Source organism: Fukomys damarensis, unplaced genomic scaffold (assembly GCF_012274545.1).
Source record: "Fukomys damarensis isolate Sample0158 unplaced genomic scaffold, DMR_v1.0_HiC HiC_scaffold_25, whole genome shotgun sequence".
NCBI lineage: Eukaryota > Metazoa > Chordata > Mammalia > Rodentia > Bathyergidae > Fukomys > Fukomys damarensis.
Window position 1 is genome coordinate 18,161,636 of NW_022900937.1, and position 22,676 is coordinate 18,184,311.

General features: G+C 51.7%; 1 protein-coding gene across 7 annotated transcripts in view; it reads left to right on the top strand.

Moving 5' to 3' along the window:
• Positions 1 to 22,676, top strand: part of Smad6 (SMAD family member 6) — a 160,945-nt gene that overhangs the window by 99,744 nt on the left and 38,525 nt on the right. For 6 of the 7 annotated variants that reach the window (XR_002026003.2, XR_002026004.2, XR_784116.1 and 3 more), the window contains 2 exons: positions 15,379 to 15,450; positions 15,559 to 15,639. Coding sequence is in view for 1 of the 7 variants with exons in the window: in XM_019210530.2 (XP_019066075.1) it covers positions 15,379 to 15,450; positions 15,559 to 15,639 (153 nt within the window). In the remaining 6 variants the exon portion in view is untranslated. Of the gene's footprint in view, positions 1 to 12,507; positions 12,739 to 12,867; positions 12,971 to 15,378; positions 15,451 to 15,558; positions 15,640 to 22,676 lie in introns of all 7 variants that reach the window. The other variant, XR_002026005.1, reaches the window with a different exon arrangement.

Here is a 22,676-nt window from a genome sequence, read left to right on the forward strand (position 1 = left end):
TTTTTTTTTTTTTTTTTTTTTTTTCTTAATTTTGGTTTACTTTTTCTGCTGCTGTGCTTGGTGATGAGAAAATTACAGTGTTTGTCATCACAGAATTTGGTAACTGGCTGGCCCTCGGGTCTGGGGGCCTGCTGTGTGGCAGAGACCCAGAAGTGGGGGCGACAGAAGTGGGGGCGACACGGATCTCCTACCTGAGCGAAAGCTCCAGCCCCTCACCCCCAGAGAGCTCCAGGGCCAGACTCACCCCCTGCGCCACCCCACCTGCCTGGGCCACAGCCAGTGTCCCCTCTGCTTCTACCCGGCCACCCCACCGTCCCAAGCCCAGCGTGAGGCTGTGGCTCACCAAGGCCACCCAGGAAGCCTGCAGTGGGGGAGGAGGAGAGGCTGAGGGCCGAGCTGCCTGGGTTCCAGCCAGCCTCCCTCTCCACCCACTGGTCAGGGCCCCTCCTGGGCTCAGCCTGGGACCGTTGACACCCTGCACAGAAGAGGGGTGAGCAGTTTTTCCACCAGGTGCAGGCAGAGAGACCCTCATTGGCATCCCCGAGTCTCCATTCTCAGGGTTACAGTAGCCCCCCACACGTGGCCAACAGCTTCTGCCCACCTGCGTGGTCTGGGCTCGCATCTTGACGTGTGCTGCCTGGTCAATCCCTCCCGACCTGCTCTGTCCTCACTTAACCATGGGTCCCTTGCTCCAGCTCCGCCTGCTTTCTCCCAGGACCAGAAGTCCCTGGGGGTGGAGCTGGGCTGATGCAGGCGGTGAACGCTTGAGGACAGACCTGCTTCCAGGGTCGTGGGTGCCAGGGGTGGGAGGGCAGGCGGAGAGGAGGCATAACGGGACCACCGAGGTGTAGGGCGGCCTGGGGCAGGGTGCAGGCCTGGAGCTTCCCCAAGAGCTGGCTGGCTGGGGCCTCCAAGGTGGGGAGAAGACTTCAGGGGCCTGGGGACGGGCCTGGAGGGAGGCTCTGGGGGTCCTGTGTGGCGAAGGCCCAGGTCCCCAGGGGCAGGAATGTGGCAACCGCACTCTGCTGTTCTCTGCCCACCTGGGAGCCGCCTTTCTCCTGCCAGGCATGGAGGCATCAGGCCCTCTGGCCGTCGGGCTGCAGCTCCAGACAGGGCAGAGACCAACCCTGACCACACTGGGCCACACTGCAGGACCAGCCTGGTCCCTCTGGGGACTGCAGGAAGGCCTCACTGCAGCTGCCACAGGGCAGGCTGACCGCCCTGGCCCACACCTGCTGGGTGGCCACCAAGATGCCCCTAGGAGTCACTGCTGCTGTCAGGGGCATCCTCCCGGGCAGGGCCTACGGGGCACCTGCCCCCCTGAGTGCTGGGCAGTGCGATCCAGATCTCCCTGGGGCACCTCCTCCATCTGCCTGGTGACTCCTGGCAGAAGGCCTTTGGGGCTGTCTCATCCCAGGAACCCTCAGTCCCTCAGAAAGTCCCCCTTCCTCCGGCAGGGTCCCTTTGGGGCTGGGAGGGGCCTGGGTGGGTCAGATCTTCAGCCTGCTCTTTCCTGAAGCCCCTGTGCTCTTGGACCTTGTCTGATTTGTCCCCATCCCTGTGCCCATCACAGAAGCTGGCGTTGGGGGACGCTGGTGACATGAAAGGGTGTGTGTACAGGGCGACTCTGGAGCTCCGGGACCTCAGCCCCATCTGCCCCTCTCTTCACAGGAGTGATCCTAGGGTCAGGGGGTGCTCTCTGAGGACCCCTGAGGCCTGGAGCACAGAGGGCAGGGACCCCAGGAGGGCTGACCTCAGACATGGGGCCTGTCTGAGAGGAAGCCTGTGACAGCCCCATCATCAGACCCTGTCGCCGGCCTTATCTGTGGCTTCTTAGCAAAGAAGGAGCCCTGGTCAGTCGCTCAGACCATTCCAGTGCAGAACAAAGCAGCCGTGTCACTGGCGCCCCCGTCCCCAGCTCCCTGTCACCCTGTGGCTGCGCAGCCTGTGGCCCACTCTGGGTGTCTGGGGGGTGGCTGCCTTACTGTCGCCGGCCTGTCTGCCTGGGCTCCCCACGCTGCCGGACTGCTCCCTTGGGCCCGTCTTCAGAACGGGCTCAGGGTCACCCAGGCCTCCGGGGCCCTGCTGAGATGCCAGCCACAGAGGACGAGACAGAGGGGCCAGTCAGGAACAAGGTCCAAGTGTTGGCGTGGGCGAGGGCTGGGGCCGAGCTGGTCAAATGTTTACTTGGACCCCAGGCCATGGGGGCAGCAGGCGGCTGGCACAGGGCCCCTCTTCCTGCCACCATGGGGCACATCTCAGGGGGGGCTGCCAGCCGAGGCCCTGGCACATTTGCTTCCTGCCAAGCCCTGCCCACTGTCGGGGGGAAGCGGGAGCTGAAAAGGCTGGCTTCTCACAGTCAGGAGGCACCTGCTTCTCTGTCCTCCTGCATGCCAGCCATGAGTGGCCAGGCAGATTGTACGCTCTAAAAGGTCCTGAAACCTTTGCAATCAGACAAGGGGCTTAAGCAGTTTAGAAGCTGCTTTTGGGCAGTTGTCTTCAGGGAGGGGTACCGGGGCCATAAAGATTACAATTTGGGCTGGGTGCGGTGGACTATGTCTATAATTCCAGCCCTGGGAGGCTGAGGCAGTCTTGTGAGCTTGCGGCCAGCCTGGGCTACACAGTGAGGTCCTGTTTTAAAATAGAGGACTTTGTGGTTGTTTTGGTGGGAGATATGGCCTGTTGGCAGTAGGCCTGCCTCTGTAGTTCAGGACATGCTAGGTTTGAGTTTTAGGTGAACAATGAAAAAAATACAAGTTACGATCCAGGCAGATTCATGTGAGGTACAGGTGAGGGCTGCAGGAGCTGGGCCCTCCAGGAGCTAAGCAGCAGGAGGAGCCCGGCCACTACTGAGCTACCTGGTTTTACAGACCAGGGTTCCTGTGTGAGCCCCACCCAGGAGGGTGTAGGGGCTCCCTCTGGTGGCCGAGTCTGGGACAAGCTGAGGCCTCAGGGCTCGGCCCAGGCAGGGAGTGGACCTAGAAACAGAAGAGAGACCAGTGCCAAGGGCCCTGCAACATGGCAGCCACCATCACCTCAGGGCCAACTGCACTTCTTAGAAACCTTTTATCCCTCCAGCCACCAGGTTATTTTGAAGTGAATCCCAGATGTCATATTATTTCATCCATGCTCATCTCAGCATGCATCACGGGACAGTAAGGCCCAAGGGCGGCGTGACTTGGGGACAGTGAAAATTCACCCAAAGACTCACATGGCTATGAAGAGGGAGCCCTAGACCCCAGGTCCCACAAAGCCCCTGCTCTGTGGGGAGCTTCTGGTCTGATACAATCTCTCCTTAGCTCCCTGGTGCTTAGATTCTTCCTCCCCCACTTGAGACTGGTCCCCTTCTGGCACCATGCTCCTTAGGATGTGGCCTCTGGATGTAGGGAGCTACTGCCATCTTCCTGAGCTCCTGGCAACCCAAGGCCTCCCCTCTCTCGGGTCCCTCATGACCATGTTGGATAGCTGCACCTGAGGAACTCAGGAAGGTGCCCCGGGAAGGTGGGAGGTGCGTAGGAAGTCACAGAAGAACCCAGATTCAGATGCAGGCCCCTGGCAAGAGCAGCACAGCTCTCTGCATTCCAGGAGGCCCCTCCTCCAGGAAGCCACCTGGCCCTGCCTTCCTGGGTGGCTTTGGGAAGTCACCACCTGCTCTTCCTGCACCCTGGGCCTCTCTGCCCTCCTCCCAGACTCTGTCCCCAGAGCCCCTGGATGGAGGAGCCACGTGCCACAGCCGGGTGGGGTGCGGGATGTACAAGCTGCCTGCTTTTCAAGCCCCATCTCACACCATCCCTGCTCAACGAGCTCAGTTCTGCCACGGTGGGGCGGACCCCAGTCCCCTTGCACCATGGGGCCTCTGGGTACCACCTGGCCGCTGAGATGTGGAACCAGTGGCTGAAAGGTGCAGGGAGCACCCAAGGCCACATGGCCCCACAGTCCCCGGGAACAGCAGCTGTCCAGTCAGTCTGCAGACCTGGTCGCAGGTGAGACCCTCTGCCCGCCTCATTATGATTCACCTATGCCATCACTTGGACTTTTTTTTCAGTACTGGTGCTTGAACCCAGGGGCTTTGCCCTGAGCTACGTTCCCCAGCCTTTTTAAATTTCAAAACAGGGTCTCCCTAAGTTGCTAAATGGTTAAGTGGCTCAGGCTGGGCTTGAACTCACTACTGTTTGTGTTTCTCCAGAGCTCGGGTAGCCTCAGGTCAACATTAAATCACTCTGCAGCATCCCTTGGAGAGAAAAATTTTCTGGAAGCCTCTCTCTCTCTCCCTCTGTACTGGGGATCAAACTCTGGTCCTTGCGCTTGTGAGGCAGGCAGCAGAACCTCTGATCTAAATCCTGGCCCTTTTCTTTCTCTGTTTAACCCAGTCCCTCCTCCACTCTCCAGATCTGAGCTCGCCCCGTCCCTCCTTACTCAGTAAGAGTTTGCCCACTGCTCTGGCCGTCCTGCCGTGCCCTGGTCACCTCCACATGGAGGTCCTGGGTCCCCCCAGATCCCCATCAGACATTTCTGTCCACACCTCTTCCTCCTCCTAGGGTGCTGCTGTGTGTTCGTTCATTCATCAGGTGTTCAGTCAGCTCTTAGATGATCATTGATCAAGTGCCCGCTTGAGGTATGGGAAGTTTCGTCCCCTTTAGAGGCACAGTTACAAGATCTTACAAACGTGGAACAGGTCGAATATTTCTTCCTCCCCTTTTCTGTCAACCCCTCCTACCTGTGCCTGCTCGGATCTGTTTTCATTCCCCCCATTTTTGCCTTTCCTAGGAGGTCTCAGGAAGGCAGAGCCAGGTGCTTTCTGGAGGAGGGGCCTCTTGCAAAGCAGTCATGCATGGGATCATGCAGTTTGCCGCCTTAGGGCTCTGGCTTCTGTCACTTAGCATAAACACTTTTGCAAGGCATCTGCGGTGCTGTGTGTATTAGTCTGTTCCTCTGTAGGGCTGGGTTGTATTGAGCTCCATAGATGGACTGTGATTCACTTATCTACTCACCACGTGATGAACATTGGGATTATTTCTGGTTTGGGAATTCTAGATAACGCCTCTGTAAACATGTTTCTGTGCAAACCCAGATTTCCATTTCTCCGGGGCTGATTCCTACAAGTAGGGTTGCTGGGTCACATGGAAGTTTATGTTTAGCTTTACAGGAAGCTGCCAAACCGTGATTCAGAAGAGCTGTCTGTTTCCAAAGCAATAAAGAACCTTAATATTTGAACATTCTCTTGTGAATGTGAAAGCACCAGGGAGAATCCTGTTCCTCACAGGAAGCATGGCTTCTTAGGCAAGTGTAAGTTCTCGTTTCTCTAGTGTAGATGGCGAGAGTGGGTTTCTGGCTTGGAAGTTCAGTGGGTGTTTCCCATGCTCTGGGAGGCTGAGGCAGGAAGGATTGAAGGTTCAAGCCCAGCTTGGTCTGCTTAATGACTTAGAGAGAACTTGTCTGAAACAAAGGGAAGAGGGCAGGGGTGTGGCTCAGTGAGAAGGCCTCAGATTCAATCCCCAGTATAGACAGAAGGAAAGGAAGGAAGGGCCAAGCTGCTTTTCTAAGGTGACTGTGCCATTTTGTATCCTCAGCTGTGATGTATCGGTTGAACTTGTCTACACCCTTACCAGGTACCAAGTCAGCTCTTCCCTTCTCCTTTCCCACTTCTTTGCTTCCTTCCTCTTTCCCTCCCTCCTTCCTCCCCCCTTCTTCCTCTGTTTCCCCCCTTTTCCTTCTTTGAAGCACCAAGGATCAGACCCAGAGTATCACACATGCTAGCCAAGCACTCTGCCCCTAAGCTGCATCCTCAGCGTGTTCACGGCATTTTCTAACATCTCCAAAAAGAGAGCGGCCCAGCGCCTCCCTGGCCCCATCCCCTGGCTTTGTGAGGGACACCTCTGGTCTCATTCCCGGCCTCCATAACTAAATTATCTCTGGAGCAAGTCCCAGACATCCCATGATTTCATTCCTATTCAGTGTCCTGCCTTTTTCATAAAGCCACACCATTGTTATATATAAAAGGCAGGCCACGGACCTACCAGGTAGCATCAGATATATCTAGCAGCTGCCCACGTTTCCCTGGTGTCCCATGGATGCCGGAGTTGTTTTTTGTGGCTCATGACTTTCTTCAGTCAGGAAGCAAATACGACCCACGTATCAGGATTGGTTTATGCATCTTCAGGGTCCTTTGTTGGAAAGTCATTTCGTATAATTCCTCCCTTGGTGGGTGGATTACTAACACATTGAGTAGATTGACCCACTCCATTTGTCTTTGGGGTTTTTAGGAATTTCTGTAAAATTGCATTTATGGTTTCAAAGTCTGTCCTACAAAATAAAGTATATGGAGGAAGACTGGACTTTTTTTTTTTTTTTGTACTGGGGATCGAACTTGGGAACTTGTGCTTGTGAGGCAGGCAGCGGCACCACTGAACTAAATCCCTGGCCCTAAGAAGGCTGGACTTTTGTGTCCACCCATACCTATGAATTTAAACCAATCACGCTTTATCCGTAAGTTGATTTAATTCATTATGTGCTGCAAACATGAACTAACAATAACCTGTCTGCCGGTCTGTCTCCCTCCCTCTCTCGGGGCTGAGGTCCCAGCCCCAGGCTCTGGAGTCAAAGGCTGGATGCCCTCTGCCCACTGCTGCCTGCTGCCCTGCCAGCTGTGGTCCCTGTGTCCCCCTCGTCGCCTGGCAGCATCCTCTGCCACCTTCCCGCCAGCAAGGCCTGCCACACTCGTGGATTTCTGCCAATCTGATAGGTGGCAAATAGAATCTCCAAGGAGTTTTCATTTGCCTTTCTTTTATTTGAGCAATGTCGATGATCTTTTTGTGGAGCTGAGGGCGCTCGAATTGCTTTTCTCTGGCTCCTCTGTTCATAGTTTAAGCCCACATCTCTAGGGTGGACACTGTGGTCCTTTTCCTTCCCTGTTTTTATGAGCCCTTTACAAGTCAGAGGTGTCGAGGCCTCACCTGGGTTCCAGGCTACGGGTAGTTTGTCTTCCTCCTTTCTTTCTTTGGCTGTGCGTCCACTCGCTCACTGATTCTTGGGACACAGCTCTGATCGGGTGGCCGGCAGCTGCAGCCCATGCTGGGGCCATTGATGGACCCTGGGTGCTCCTCACCCAAAGGGCCCCTGTGCTGTCCTTCTGCTCCCGGACCTTCCCCTGCCCTGCCCTGTGCTCAGGCCCTCGGGCAGGGCTCAGAGAGGGCCAGCAGTGAGCCTGGTCTGAGGGAGTGAACGAGTAGATGGGTGGACAGATGGATCCCTGAAGACAAAACAGCCTCTCGGTCCAGGAGGCCAGCTCAGAGCTGAGCTTGAAAAAGTACTTCCAGGATTTGCACCCCCTTCATACCTAAACAGCGTCTGAGTTCTTACTCGCAGATTCCTCACAGGCAGTATATGACGCCTGCTTCTTTTCCTGACTTAAAAGGGTGCCTGCTTATTGCGGAGGATGTGGGAGCTACAGAGAGGTACGAAGGAGCAAACAGAGATCACCTGTTAGCTCATGTCCCAGCGCAAAGCACCGTGGACTTCCGGGTGTGCTCAGCCACAACTTTCTTTTGTTACGTATTTTATTGTTCACATACACACGTATGTGTGTACACACACACGCACACTTTCCTACAACATGAGACCCTAGAGACTTCCCATGGCATTAAACTTCTGCACATCTTAATTTAGAATAAATCCCACAAAGGGGGTGCCCCAGAGCCTCACCCTATCACTTAACTTCTCTGTGCCTCAGTTTCCTCCTTTGTAAAACGGGGGTGATGATATTAATTCCTCCTTAAAGTCCTCGCCAGAGCTCGTTGCGCCCGCGGTAGCCCTCAGTAAGTGCGAAGTCATCATCATCAGTACGATCCTGCCCTCATTGCGGACATCTAAATGCTGGGTATATTCTGCCGCAAATAACACCCGTCGGTTTCTTCGTGTGGGATCCGGGCGGCTTTCCGAGCTCCAGAGGGAAGGTGGGGTCTCAGCCCCGTCCGCAGGGCCGCGGTGCTAACGCTGCCCTGGCCTCGCGGACTCTGCAGTGGGCCGTTTGCTGCTGGTGCGCGCTTGCGGGGCTGGGAGAGGCGCAGGCAGGGGAGGGCGGAGGGGCAGCTGCAGAGTCCCGGGGGAGGACTCGCGCTGTCCTGCGGCCCTGATGCTGGGGATTCCTGTGGGGGCTCAGGGTCCCTGATTGCAGGACCCCCGCAGGCCGGATGTATGCAACCCTCAGGGGGACTCGTACACTGGAAAGACGTTGGTTGCGGGTGGTGTGTTTCGGTCCCAGAGTGACCCGCTGGTGCAGACGTCACCCGTCACCCGTGACAGATGCTGATGGTCTTTTTGGGAGGCAGTGTTATTAGTGATTATATGCATGTCTTGCTCTCTGTCTTAATTCTGTTGATCGTCCTCTTTCTTTCTTTCATACTGGAGTTTGAACCCAGGGCCTTCACACCGAGCTACCTCCTCAGCCATTTTAAACAATTATTTTTTATTTTGAGTCACTCACCCTGGCTGGGTCAAACTCGAGATCCTCTTGCCTCAGTCTCCAAGAGGGCTGGATCCCCATGTGGGGCTAATTCTGATTTTCATTTTGCACCTTAAGAGACACCAGGTCGGCTGGGGATTTAGCTCAATGGTTCCGTCTCGTGCCTCGCAAGCGCAAGGACCCGAGTTCGATCCCTGGTACAGAGAGAGAGAGAGAGAGAGAGGGAGAGAGAGGGACTAGGTCACATCAAACTTGTGTCCCTTCCTTAGTCACACCATCCTCCTCTCTGAGCCTCAGCTTCCCCACATGTAAAATGAGCCAGGTGGACAGTTTATCCCTGAGGCCGCCTCTCTTGGGCAAGGTCTTTATGCTCAGTCGCAGGCTCTCCCGCGCTGGGATGTCTGCAGCGCCCTCTGGTGGCCACAGTGGTCACGCCGCCCTGGACCGTGTCCGTGGTTGGAGTATCTACACCAGCCTGTGTACAGTGCAGAACCTCCCTCACAGCCAGTCCTTGGTGCAAATGCAGGGAGGCAAGGCCTTTTGGGGGCTTGCCTGGGACGTCCCTGTTTCCACTGCATCCGGCTGCTGCTCTTCCCTTCTGCCTCTGGGGGCTTTGGCAGTCACGACTGCAGCCTGGCTGGCTGGCTCTGAGTGTGAGTGTCCAACACAGCTGCCACTTTCCAGCTGTCTCCAAGCCTGTGCCACGTCTGGGACACTCTGCTGTCCCTGCATCTTGCACATAGCAGGTGCTTGATGAATCTGTGAGTAATAAAACAGACAGACACGGGTGTGGGACTATCTCTGTGTGACCTCCAGTCAGGACCAGGCCCAGCTGTGTCCTCTGCTTGAGGGCAGAGTAGCTGAACTGGGGTTTCCTGTAAGTGGGTGGCCTCAAGGGTCAGGGGACTTGGTGCTGCCTCTCAGATGGGCATTGGGGGTAGCCAATCCCAGGCAGGATGACCAGTACACACTGGTATACTGTGCCACGGCACTCCGGTCACGGGCATCCAGTAACTTCAGAAGCCATAGGGAGAGCTAGACTCAGTGGCACACGCCTGTAACCCTAGCACTCGGGAGGCTGAGGTAGGAGGATCACTAGGAGTTTGAGGCCAGCCTGGAATACATACCCTGTTGCAAGACAAAACAAAACAAGCCATGTTCAGGACTGGCTTGCAGGGTGAGGACCTGGAAATGACCCCAATCCCCCCTGAAGCCAATGTTCATCAGATGGCCATGCAGGAGATTTATCAGGAGACACATCTGTGAGGGGAGCAAGGAGGAGCTAAGGAGGCCACCGGCCCAACAGTCGGCTGTCCCTGACTGGAAGGGACCTGTGGGAAGTGAGGGGTGGTCACTGCCTGGCCTACCCAGAAAGGCTGACTCTGCCGGCCAGGGTGAGCCCTGCACCTCCCCAGTGGCTGCCACCCATGGGCAGATATATGGGGCCTGTCCATCCACTGGTCCCCAAGCTCCTGGTAGGAAGGGACCAGGCCCAGCTCGAGTTTGGGTTTGGGTCCAGCTGTCCCACCAATTTGAGCAAGTTGCTGACTGCATTGGCCTCTTACCCTCACCTCTCCTCCAGCGCCATCCCTCACATCTTCCTCTGCGTCTTTTTATGGCTGCCTCAATGTCCTGAGTTAATTCAAAATGCTGACAGCAATTTCTGTCAAAGAAAAACATGACAGTGGGTCCTCATCCACCTTGTTCATTGGACCTGACACCATGCACCTTCTGGCTCTTCCCCAAAGTCAAAAGGACCATGAAAGGTAAATGTTGGAATCCAGTCAGGACATCAAGGTAGCCACGACAGCACAGGTAAAGACACTCGTGAAAGAGGACTTCCAGAGCTGCTTCAGAAAGTGGCTGAAATAGTGGGATGTGTTGTGTTTGAAGCCAGGGAGAAGATTTTGAGGGGAATTCATGGCAATGGGTCTTTTACTGTAATATGTATTTTAAATTTAGACATTCACTGTGTTTTTGATCACCACGTGTATACATTTGTACTAAACAGAGGGAAAATAAGCTAAATGAGATTCAAGTCAGCAGAAAGAGCACTGATGTCTGTACGTGTAAAACGATTTCGTGTGGTTCGTGTGACCAATTAATGAATCTACCAGAAGTGAGCAGGTGAATTTGAAAAAGACCACAGAGAATTAAATCCTAAGAAATCATGACAGAGCTGGGAAACTGTAGTCCCTGCTAGAAAGGGAGCTCCAAGGAGCCAGAATGGGCTAAGGACGCTGTGGAGAGAAGAGAGCATGAGAAAGCAATCCTATAACTTTATGACCCTCAGGATGTTCTCCCAGTGTGCGTGGCTGGATCTGTCCCGACAAAGAATGTGCAAAGGTTTGAGACCTGAACTGTGGGACAGACCATCACCCAGGTCCCAGACTGGCCACTTGGCCTGCACCGCGGAAAGCTTTGAAACTGAGCTCATACTGGAACCAGAGCCCACAAAAAGTGACTTGGAACTTGCAGCCTGGACCTCGCCTAGGTCTATCGTCTATTAAAATCAACCATGAGATCAATCAAAAGTCCATATTTTCCTTGGGGTTTAAATAAGATCCATAGTCACCATGAGTTCTAGGCCAGCCTGGGCTACATATTGAGACCCTGTTTTTAAAAAACAACGAATAAGAAGTATACAGAAGAATCAAACTGTAATTATAGAACCAGAAATAAAACAATAAAAGAATTGGGTGGGGTCAAAAGCAGAATGGAAGAACTGATAGTAGAAGGAAAGATCGACAGGAATTATCCAATCTGAACAACAGAGAGAAAAAAAGATTGAAAAAAAAACCTTGAGCAGAGTCTCAGGAAACTGTAGGAAAATACCAAAATGACAAACGCTCATGTCATCAGAGGCCTAGAAGGTGCGGAGAAAGCACAGTTCAAAAAATAAGAATGGAAAAAGAATGACTTAAAACTTCTCAAAATTATAGGTTCAAGAAGCACCATAAACTTCAAACGGGATGAGTTTAAAGAAATCCACTCCTAGGCACATGATAATCTAACTTCTTCAGAGACCAAGATATCTCCAAAGTAGTCAGAGAAAAATAGAACACTCGTTTGTCAACATCTCACCAGAAACCAGGGAGGCTCACAGGAAGTGAAACAATATTTACGAAGTGCTAGAAGAAAAGGACCACCAGCCTGCAGTTCTATACCCAGTGAAAATATCCTTCGGAGAAGGGGGTGAGATAAAGATAATCCTGACATGAAGGAAAGCCCAGAGACTTGGTCACCAGCACACCTGTTCTAGAACAAGTAGCACAGGAGGTTCCTCCCGTGGAAGAGAGATGACAGCAGACAGAAATGTGGAATGACAGGAATGAAGTATGGACAAAAATGACAAATGTCTGAGTAAATGGTCTGTTTCTTTCATCTGAAATATGACTGATGGTTGAAAATTAAAATTCTGACGTTGTTTGATGAGGTTTTCAATGCAGACTGAATGTAAATATAAAGAGAGGGGAAAGGGAGCTAGAGATTTAGCTCAGTGGTGCTGCTACCTGCCTCACAAGCACAAGGTCCTGAGTTTGATCCCTGGTACCAAAAAAAAAAAAAAAAAAAAAAAAAAAAAGAAACCAAACAAATATTTCATAAAAATAAAATAAAGAAAGCAGGACAAATGGAATCCCTTGTTGAGAAGTGTTCCACATTCCATTGAAATAGTATTTATTCTAAGTATTTCTACTAACCATGGGAAGTTAAGAATGTATGTGAAAATCCCAGAACAACCACCAAAATATTTTACAAACAGATATAGTAAAGAATACAGTCAACAAAGTACATACATTAAATCATGGATATGTAAGATGAAGAAAACAGTATTTAAAAGTGTACCACCCCCACCCCCACCCTGTGCAGTACCAGGGATTGAACCCAAGGCCTCACCAGCCCAGAGTATTCATAGAGTTTGGCACCATTCGCAGCTTCAGGCCTCCATGGGGGGTCTTGGAAGATGCACCCCTCAGATAAAAGGGGTCACTTCATTCGCTCCAGGCCCTCACCTGTCAAACGACAATGATAATATCAACCGACAGGGCTGCTGTCAGGATCAGACGGCATCAGGGGTGTAAAAGCGCTGGGCACAGAAGACGAAGCTGCACCTTGGCCTCCTGACCCCTGCGTCGCTTTGGGAAGGTCTGTGACAGAAGTGATGGTCACCGGCGACAAAGCCACCCACAGGCCACCCCTCTGAACGGGACACGTGTCTCCTAGTTTCCGAAAAAGGACAGATTTAGATGCTGAGTCCCTTAGGAACTCGTTTCTAGGTGAGTCCCCACCGTAAGTTAGGGCTTTTCCTTCTTTTAAGTAAAACAGATATGGAAGGGGTTTTCCTAGCCGCCTCACCCCAGAAGCCCCTTTACCTCTCGCTGACTGTGTCTCCTCCCACCATGTAGGATGCCACGGAGACAGGGAAGAGTCCCCAAGGGCTCACACCGCCTGCTCTGGTCTCGAGGTGGGGTCAAGGTCCCGCGGGCCGAAGCCAGCAGATCCCTGCGGGTGAGTCTGGGACAGTAGTCTTAGGGCGGGCCGCCCAAGCCTAGAGGGAAGGTGCCCACGTCTTGGTGCTCCGCGGAAGGCGTCCAGGCGGGACAGGCAGTACGGAGAGCTGCCTGGAGGGGGGGCGCGCGAGCCCCCCCAGGCCCAGTCCCGGGGCTACGCGTAGAGAAACGGGTGGTTGCGCGGTGGGGCCGAAGGGCAGCGCTTGGAAGTCGGTTCTGCGAGGGCGAAACCTCTGACGCGGGCCGGAGCAGTGTGGCAAAGTCAGTTGAAAAGTTCCACGCAGCAGATAAATCCACTTATTTATGCTTACAGATAGGATTATAAATTTTGCTAGAACCCTGGTAGCGTCAAAATAACGTTCATCGCCAATCAAGAAATGCACGGAGCAGGGCCGGGGATTGAGCTCAGTGGTTCTGCTCCCTGCCTCGCAGGCTCAAGGACCCGAGTTCGATCCCCGGTACCAAACAAAGAAAAAAGAAATGCACGGAGCAGAAATGAACTGCGAATTAATGGTAGTGCAGATATGATAGAAAATCGGGATGCACCTGGCAGGGAGGATGCATCGGCTGAGGTAGAAACCGATATGTATGTATTCACACACACAAAGAATAACTACACCCAGGACTTGTCACCAAGGTGATGAATACTGTACCAGTGCACTTCAGCTGGGTGGCAGGGCCACGGCGTGGTAGCTGCCCCAGGGGTAAATTCTAAGGAAGAACCAAAAAGCCCTCAGTTATCAATGCAAATAGTCATTTTTAAACAATTCTATGTTAAAAATCAAGCTGAGTCTGGTGGCTGCACACCTGTAATCCAAACACTCAGGAGGCTGAGGCAGGAGGATCGCTGTGAGTCTGAGGCCAGCCTGGGCTACATAGTGAGTTCAGCCTGAACTACATAGTGAGATCCTGTCTCAAACCTGAAAAAAAAAATTAATGGAAAAAAATTCATGATGAACAAAATATCAACATTTTAAATACAGACAGGGTCATGGGGAGAAAGGAACCCTTCTCCATTGTTGGTGGGAGTGCAGACTGGTGCAACCACTATGGAGATACCTCAAAGAACTAGGATTTGAGGTTCCATTTGACCCAGCCATACCTCTGTTGGGTATCTTTCCAAAAGAAGTGAAAGAATCATACCTCAGTGATATATGCACACCCATCTTTACAGCGGCACAGTTTGTAATAGCTAAATCTTGGAAACAACCCATCTGCCCATCAATTGGAAACTGGATAAAGAAGATGTGGTTTTTCTATAAAACGGAATACTACTCGGCCATAAAGAATGAGAAAGTAGATTCATTCATAGGTAAATGGGTACATTTTGAGGATATACTCCTAAGTGAAATAAATAAGAAATAAGTGTATAAATACCGAATAGTTTCTCTGGTGTGAAAAAACTATAATACTCAAGAGCCTAATGGGACAATTAGCAAATAGGAAGAAAAGGACCAAAGGTGTAGGGACAGTGAGAAGGATAGGGAAAGGGGAATAAGGGAAAAGGAAAAAAATATGAGAAAATGTAAAAATGGAATTAAAGTGTTTGAAGGTGGGGAGGGGAGGAGGGGGTGAAGGGAGGGCAGGGACAAGGGGAAAAAAATGAGAACCAAGACCTGGCATGTAAAGGTACAAGATCCCAGTAATGAATGTAGCTTTACTGTCTACCTAGAATGTACCATAAATTAAATTTAAAAAATAAATACAGACAGGGTCAGTGTTGCTGAGCTTTCTTTTTGCAGCAGTCTGTTTTTGCCTTGTGCTGTCTGTTTTCATTAACAGTTTTTCATGTTTGAGTTTTTGAAAAATCACTTAGTAAATCATTTTAAGTGTTTGCAATGGGATTGAACATTTCATAAATGAGCCTTCTAAATTTTGTTCAAAAGCAATTGAAAGGCTTTATTTCTACACTGCAGAATAATTTGCCTGAGAATTAGTCTTTCTGAAGTTTAGAAGAAATGCTGTGGAACTGGCCAGGCCTAGTTTTCAATTTGGGGGGAGGGCTGTGGTTTGTGTTTGCTCTTTTTTCCTGGCTGTTCCAATTTGTGTGTGCGTGTGGTGAAATATTCGTCAGGTTTTCATCACACAAGAGTCTGACTGAGTGGTGTAAGTCCATTTGCAGCGTTCCAAACGTCTCCACTGTCTAGCTCCTGACCGTTTCTGTTCCCCTAAATGAAACTCTGTGCCTGGTAGGCGGTCGCCCCACACCCGCTTCTCTGGCACCCAAAGGTCGGCTTCCTGTCCTGGGACGTTCGCTTGCTCTGGATAGTTCTGTTCGCGGAAATACACATCATCGTTCTGGCTTCTCTCGCTCAGCCCTGTGTCTCCAGGGCCCATCCACCTCTCGGCAGCGGTGAACAACGTGCCGGTCACGCCTGTGGCTCACCTTCCCTCGCTGTGTTGCAGGAAAAACCCATCTGGGAGAATCGGGTAGAGCCGCGGGACACAGAGATCTCCAAGACACGCTGGGCGAAGACAGTAAGTTAAAGAACAACAAAGCACACCCTTGATGAAGATCTTTCGTGTTGGACGAGGGTGCCACAGTAAGTTTTGGGACTTCTGAACCATTGGAGTCATTTGTTGTAGGACAGTGGATGTCCCTCGAGACCGGACTGCTAGATGGAACAAATCAGACCCAGAAGGTTGAACATCACATGGAGACAGGAGGTAGAAGGGATCCTTGGAAGGGGGGCCCTGGAGGGCAGAGGGTAGAAAAAGCCAGCATGGCAGAAACCACAGAGTGCTGGGCTTGAACAACTAGACCGCTGCTGGGAAGGACTAGAGGTTGCAGGTGGGATGAGGAATCGCTATGTAGACCAGGCTGGTCTTGACCTCACAGTGATCCTCCTGCCTCAGCCTCCCAAGTGCTGGGATTATAGCCGTGCATTACCACACCCGGCTCAACGCTTTGATTTTTAATTGGGAAAATTTGTGTTTTGTAGTTTTGTACTTGGGAAGACAGAAGGTTTGTACAGTGGACTCAACTTACGAACTCTATTCGTTCATGAGGGCCGGTTGTAACTCACTTGGTCAGTTGAAGGCTCAGGGTGAAGACTTGCTGTCTTGTTAACCAAGCCCTCGCTGTGTTCGGATTTGCACCGTCCTTACCTAGGGTTATTTTTCTCCCGCTCTCTCATCCTGTCGGGACACCATGGCACATTTATTCCTCGTGTCCCCCGGCCCTCTCTGGGCTCTGACAGCTTCATGGCCTGCCCCAGTCGCCGGTGACTGTGTGTGCTAGGCCTGCTGCCTCCCCAGGGCTGCCCCGGGCCGTGGGAGGAAAGGCACAGGGCTACGGCCGTGTGCGTGTGACGGCTCTGTCCCCTTCCCGTGACACACTCTGGAAGGAAGTCACCTAGGGAGCCCGTCCTTGCCGGAGGAGCCCCGTTCTGGATGAATGATCTGTTCTGTGCTTGAGGTTTGTCTCTTCTCCCTCTTTCCTTCACTCAGTCACTCATTTAGTGCCATGAACTCTTGGCCCTTCATCTGCTTGGCTCGCGACTCAGAGCTTCTCCTTTAGTAGATGTGCTGCTGAAGCGAGTACAGTTCAGTGCTTCTTTATCACGTGACCATGCACAGCGACACAAGTCCGTCCTGAAGTGTCCCGGGCTAACCCGATACCGTGCTGACCATTCCAGCCCCTTCCCGCCACCCCCAGGACTTCCACTCTGAGCTGCATCCCCAGCCCTTTTTAAAATTTCTTTATTTTGAGACAGGATCTCACCAAGCTGCCCAGGTTGGGCTCCAGCTTGCGACCCTCCTGCCTCAGCCTTCCAAAGTGCTGGGATGACAGTCGTGCATCACTTAGCCCTGCTGACCTGTGACCTCTCACTCTGTACACATTGACAGTCACTCTTTGTGCTGTGGGCTGTGACAAAGGTGTGACCCCCTGTGTCACCATTCCAATATTTAAGGGACACTTTGACTGTCCTTAGCAGTCCTTCTGGGTCCCCGGTCATTCGGCCACCTCTTCTGCAACCTCTGGAAACCCGTCTCTTTGGTTTTATATTTTTATATACAAATTTCATTTATATATTCTGTTATATAAAATTTGTTTGTAATATATATTTTAAGTTTAATTAAATTTATTTTAACTGATATATAAAACCAAAACTGCGCATAGTAACGGGGTACCGTGTTTCACTTCAATGCATATTTCTATTAAGTACCATGCTTGACGTATCTGTTTCCTTAACCATTTATCATTTTTTAAAATTTATCAAGTCTATTGGTACATTTTAGGTTTACGATATGCTGACATTCATCTTTGGGAATTTGTGCCTTTACATAATATATCTTGGTTATTTTTATCCCCTACTGCAGGGGATTTAGTCCAGTGGTTCCACCACCTGCCTCACAAGTGCAAGGTCCTGAGTTTGATCCCTGATACCAAAAAACAAAAAAACCAAACCTAACATTTTTTTCCCCTATTCCCTTCTATCCCTCCACCCCTCCCTATTTACAAAGACTTTGTTTCTATGTTCTGTTTTTTCCTTTTCTCATACTTATTCCTTTCTCTTGCCCTACCCGTCCAACTTCCCCTTCCCCTCTGGGCCTTATCTTTCTATTTCACATTATCTATTCTACATTTTAATCCTTATTTACACCTTCAGTTTCTCACACCACAGAAAGTATTCAGTATTAACACACGTGTGACCTATTTATTTACTTTGAGTATGGCCTCAATGTGCATCCATTTAGCTGTAAACGTCTCTAGTTTCCCATTTTTTATGGCTGAGTAGTACTCCATTTTATTTTAAAAAAAATCTTTTTCCAGTCACCAGTTGATGGGCAATTGGGCTGTTTCCAAGTTTTAACTTTTACAAACCGTGCCACTAAAAACATGGGTGTGCATGGATCACTGTGATATGATTCTTTTAAATCTTGTGGGAAGATACCCAACAGGGGAATAGCTGGGTCAAATGGGACCTCTACTCCTAGTTGTTTGAGGTATCTTCATGCTGATTTCCACACCTGGAGCCCAACCTGGGCAGCTTGGTGAGATCCTGTCTCAAAATAAATGGAAATCAGCTGATTTCCACCAGTCTGCACTCCCACCAACAGTGGAAAAGAGTTCCTTTCTCCCCACAGCCACACCAGCATTTGTTATTGGTTGATTTCTTGATAGCAGCCATGCTTTCTGGGGTGAGGTGGAATCTCAGTGTTGTTTTCATCTGCATCTCTCGAATGACCAGTGATGTGGAACATTTTTTCATATGTTTGTTTGCTGTTTCTACTTATTTGTCTGAGAAATGTATGTTCGTTTCAGATGCCCATTTTTGGGTTGGGTCTTTAAATTTGGGAGCTATGATTTTTTAAAGTTCTTTCTATATTCTAGATAGTGGACCTCTGAGGAGCAGCTGGTAAAGACTTTTTCCCACATTGTGGGTCGTCTCTTCACACTGTTGGTAGCTTCTCTTGCTGTGCAGAAGCTTTTTAATAGGATGAGATCCCAGTTGTTGATTCTTTGGTTTTTTGTTTGTTTGTTTGTTTTTTGAGACAGGCTCTCACCCTGAGGAGATCCTCCTTAACCTCCCAAGTGCTGAGATTACAGGCATGTGCCACCACACCCAGCTAAATATTTAGCATTTGTTCATGGTTAAAAGCTTCAAAAAATTTTTTGTTTCTGTCTCCCCGCCATAAGTACTGGGGATCAACCTCAGGCCCTTGTGCTTTCACGGCAGGTACGGTGCCACTGAGGTAAAACCCCGGCCCTTCCCTTTTCTTTTTTTTTTGAGTGCCAAGGTCTTCACCTTTAGGTCCCTACCTGGTCCTTTTTTATTTTGAGACAGGGTCTTGCTAACTCACTAAGTCCAGACTGAGCTCGAACTTGTGATCCTCCTGCTTCATCCTCCAAGAGTGCTGAGATGACAGGCGTGTGCCACCTTCCCAAATCCCCAAAATCCTTTGCTGTAGCTTTTTGAAAAGTAGAGAACAGTGCTCTTACCTGTGCTCACCCTGCCCTGCAGGGCGTCTTGTTCCTCCCGCTGTAATTTAGCACCCTGACCTCGGCCTTTCCCATCTCTCTCCTCCCTCTCTCTCCCCAGTCTCTGGTCCCCAGCCTCCTGCTCTCAGCCTCTCTGAGGTCACCTCTGTTGGACTCCGCATCTGGGCAAGATCATGTGGCTCTCACCTTCCTGCGGCTGGCGTGTTTCACTGAATACGGTGAACTCCAGCTCCATCCATTTTGCTGCAAGTGACAGCATTTTGTTCTTTTTAAGGCTGCATAGTATTCCATCGTGTACAGGTACTGCATTTTCTTTCTTCATTCATCTATCAGTGAACGCTTGAGTGGTTTCCATCTCTTGGCTGTGGTGAATAGTGCTGCAAGGAACACAGGCGTTCGGATGTCCCTGCCCTTCTGACCTCAGTTCCTGGATGTGTACCAGTTTGGCCTTTCTCCAGACGTCTTGTAAATGGCTTCACCTTTTCAGACTGGCTTCCTTTACTCGGCAGTGTGTGTTTAGAGCCCCACTGTACGCATGCACCAGCTTGCTCGTCCGTGAACCTGTTGAAGACCATCGTGGCTGCTTCCGGTCTCTCATGGTAATGGCCAAGGCTGCTCTAAAGGTGCACGTGCAGGTTCTGTGCAGACAAATTTCTGAAATCAGCTGGCAAAAGCCTGGAGCACAGATGCTGGGTCCTATGTGCCAGCCCGTGCCTTCCAAAGCAGTGTGCTGTTTCCCATCACTGTGTAAGAGCTCTAGCTTTTGTATTATGCTTGGGTTTTAAGAGTCTCTGTATGTTTTATATCTGAGCCCTTTAATGGGTGTGCATTCTGTGAGTGTTTTTTCCTAGTAAGTGGCTTTTCATTTTATTCTCTTAATGATATTTACCTTGGGAGAGATGCTATTTTTTTAGAAACAATTTTACTTTTGTATAAAGCATAAACAAAGAGGAAAATCAGAGACAGATGATAGGAAATGAAGACAGATCCTTTGCAAATGAGCAGGAGTGAGAGATGGAGGGAGGAGAGGAGGAAATGAAGAAGAACTGAGAGGCGCTGTGTCCATGGACTCACTTAAACGACGTTACTTTTGAAGATAACTCTTAAATAGAAATATTTTCCAGATCTACGAATACCAAACACTCTGGCCATGGTAATATAAACATATTTTTAAGCTCTGCCATGAACACTCTTCTCAGGACCTTCTTTCACTTTGAAGACACCTGATGTGTCCACTAACTTACGCGGTTACTGACCTCGGAGTTGGAGGCTGGGAGCAGATCGGGCCGGCGCTTCCTGTGGGGGCTGTGGGGACAGCAGGCAAGGGAGTCGGTGGTGCCAGATGTCTGGCTGCCGCTGTTGTCACCTGCCAGGATCCCAGGGCAGGGGCGCGGGCCACCGCCCCTAGCTTCCCTCTTGGACTCTCCTGGCTCTTCCTGCCGAAGCTCGAGCCGCCCAGGATGCAGTTGAGCTGGGCACTCAGCTGCAGAGCTCTGCTTTGCTCTGGACTGTTCCCCGCCCAGCACTGCAGCGGATTGCAGCCTCTGCGGAGCAGGAAGTGTGGGCTCCCTGTCACCTTCACCCTAATGGCTGCTGAGGCCACCCTGCCACAAATGCTGAGCTCTGCCTGACCACAGGAGGAGGGGACGAAGGGTTCATGTCCCTGCTGGCAGATGGGGGCTGAATATTGTCCCAGCTGCCTGTGTCTGGATGAAGGCGTGTCCGACAGGGCGATGGAACAGACTCCAGGTCTCTTGCTCCTGAACTGACCCGGGAGTTTGTCCTTCTCTGCCGTAAAGTGAGCAGCTGTGTCCTCAGCTCCTTCTGCCCTGTGTCAGGGTCCGAGAGGGGCCGGATGAGCCTGGCCCCACAGGAAGTTGTATTAATGAGAGATTAACTTGTGCCCAAGAAAGACGCCCCACCTTTCCACCCGGCGGCCTCTGGAGGGAGGAGATCCTGACGCTGAGCTTGAGGCACAGCTCACAGAGCCACCGTGAGTACAGAAGTGCTGACCTTAGGAGAGGGGGCAGTCTGTGCCCTACTCCGTAGTACGTCAGTGTTCAAAGTGCAAAGGCGTGTGTGGAATGAGGCGCCAACAAGTAAATGTGGCCCCAGGAAGAGAGGCCGTGTGTCCCTCCTCGCTGTCCAGCAGCAGACAGATGGAGCGCCAGCAGCCGGGGCCACGTGTGTGTGTCACACCTGTGTACCACGTTTTTCGTCACTTATTGCCCACGATCCAGCTTTCCCGTCACTGGGACAAACCCCTGACACAGAGGAAGGAGGGTTTAACCTGTCTCATGGTTCAGGGGATTCCATCCATGGTCAGCTGGCGCCAAAGTGGAGCATCACGGCAGAGCAGAGCCGCTCAGCTCGGGCACCGGGAAGCACAGCAGCGAACAGTTCCAGAGCGGAAGGGGCAGGGCCGGATACAGTCCCCCAGGCCACACTTCCGTGACCCACCCGTGCACACCAGAGACTCGCCTTCCTCATCCCCCAGGTGGCTCCCAAAACAATCAAGGTGACATAACTACCACAAATCATTTTCTCTGAGTTCTGAAAATGTCTTCACAACTATAATTTTCATGGGTATATGAAGGACCGTCCAGGGGCTGTTTTACAATCTGCTGAACTATTCCCCGTTACTGAGTACCTGGTTGATTCCGGTTGTGGACACAGTGTAAGGAGCACCTTTTGACCTAAGACCTCACATAATTCCCCATTACTTTCTTTGGTGGATTTTAGGAGACTATCATGCTTCATGGCGTGGACTTTGGATCTGGACTGCCCAACCCTGCCTGGCACTGCCCCTTCCAGCTGTGGGACAGTGGTGACTTTGACTGACAAAAGGCTGTGCCTCAGTTTCCAGCACTGTGGGAAAGCACAGCCCAGGAGCCCTGGGCGCCCGAAAAGGGCTCTGGTGAGGGGACTCCCTGCCTGCTTGCCTTGCTCTCCTTTCCATGAACACCACTGGTTGGGAATATCAGCTGCTCCATCTTCAAGCATTTGTGGAGAAGGAAACCAAGGCCCCAGTGAGTCACTGGGTTCTTACAGAGCCAGCAGAAACTCTGAGCACCCCGATTCTCAGCCCTGTCTCCACCACGCTGCACAAAAGCCAAAGCTCAGCCCCCTCCCCATGGCCCCGGCTGAGGTACCTGGTTGTGTCCCTGGCCCCTGGATAGGGTCGGGCTGGAACCCTTGCCGTGTGGCTGAACTGGGCAGTCCCTAGGAGGGCAGCTCTGCAAACAGAGTGGCTGTTCCCATGAGAGGGCCTTACACCCAGGACCTTCCTCCAAGGGGACAGGCTTGCTGCCACTTCAGGGAGCCAAGCGTGTGCCCTGAGTCCTGGCAGGTGGCACCCTTAGGTGCCCGCCGCCTTCCCAAGCTGTAACCCCCAGAAACGAGGCGACAGAGACACAGCTCACCACCCCCCAGCTCCCAGGGCTGAGCTCGGGTGCCCCCACGGTCGCCTGCTCAGTGCGGTCTCTGCCCCTTGCTGCCCTCCAGCTCCTCTGCTGGGGACCCAATCCACTCTTGTCTCACGTCCCAGCCTCTGAGTCTGCGTTTTGGGGGGTGTGACCCTTAACCCAAGACCTTAGCTCCACAGTCCTGTTAGGACTTCCAGGATTGCAGTCCAGGTCGGAGCCCAGGGCCGCTCCGGGGCGTGGAAGCACTAAGGAGCCATCAGGAGAACAAAGCAGAAGCCTGGGTGAAGGACATTTTGCAGACAGTGGTAGAAAGTTGTTGTCTGGCTGTTGTG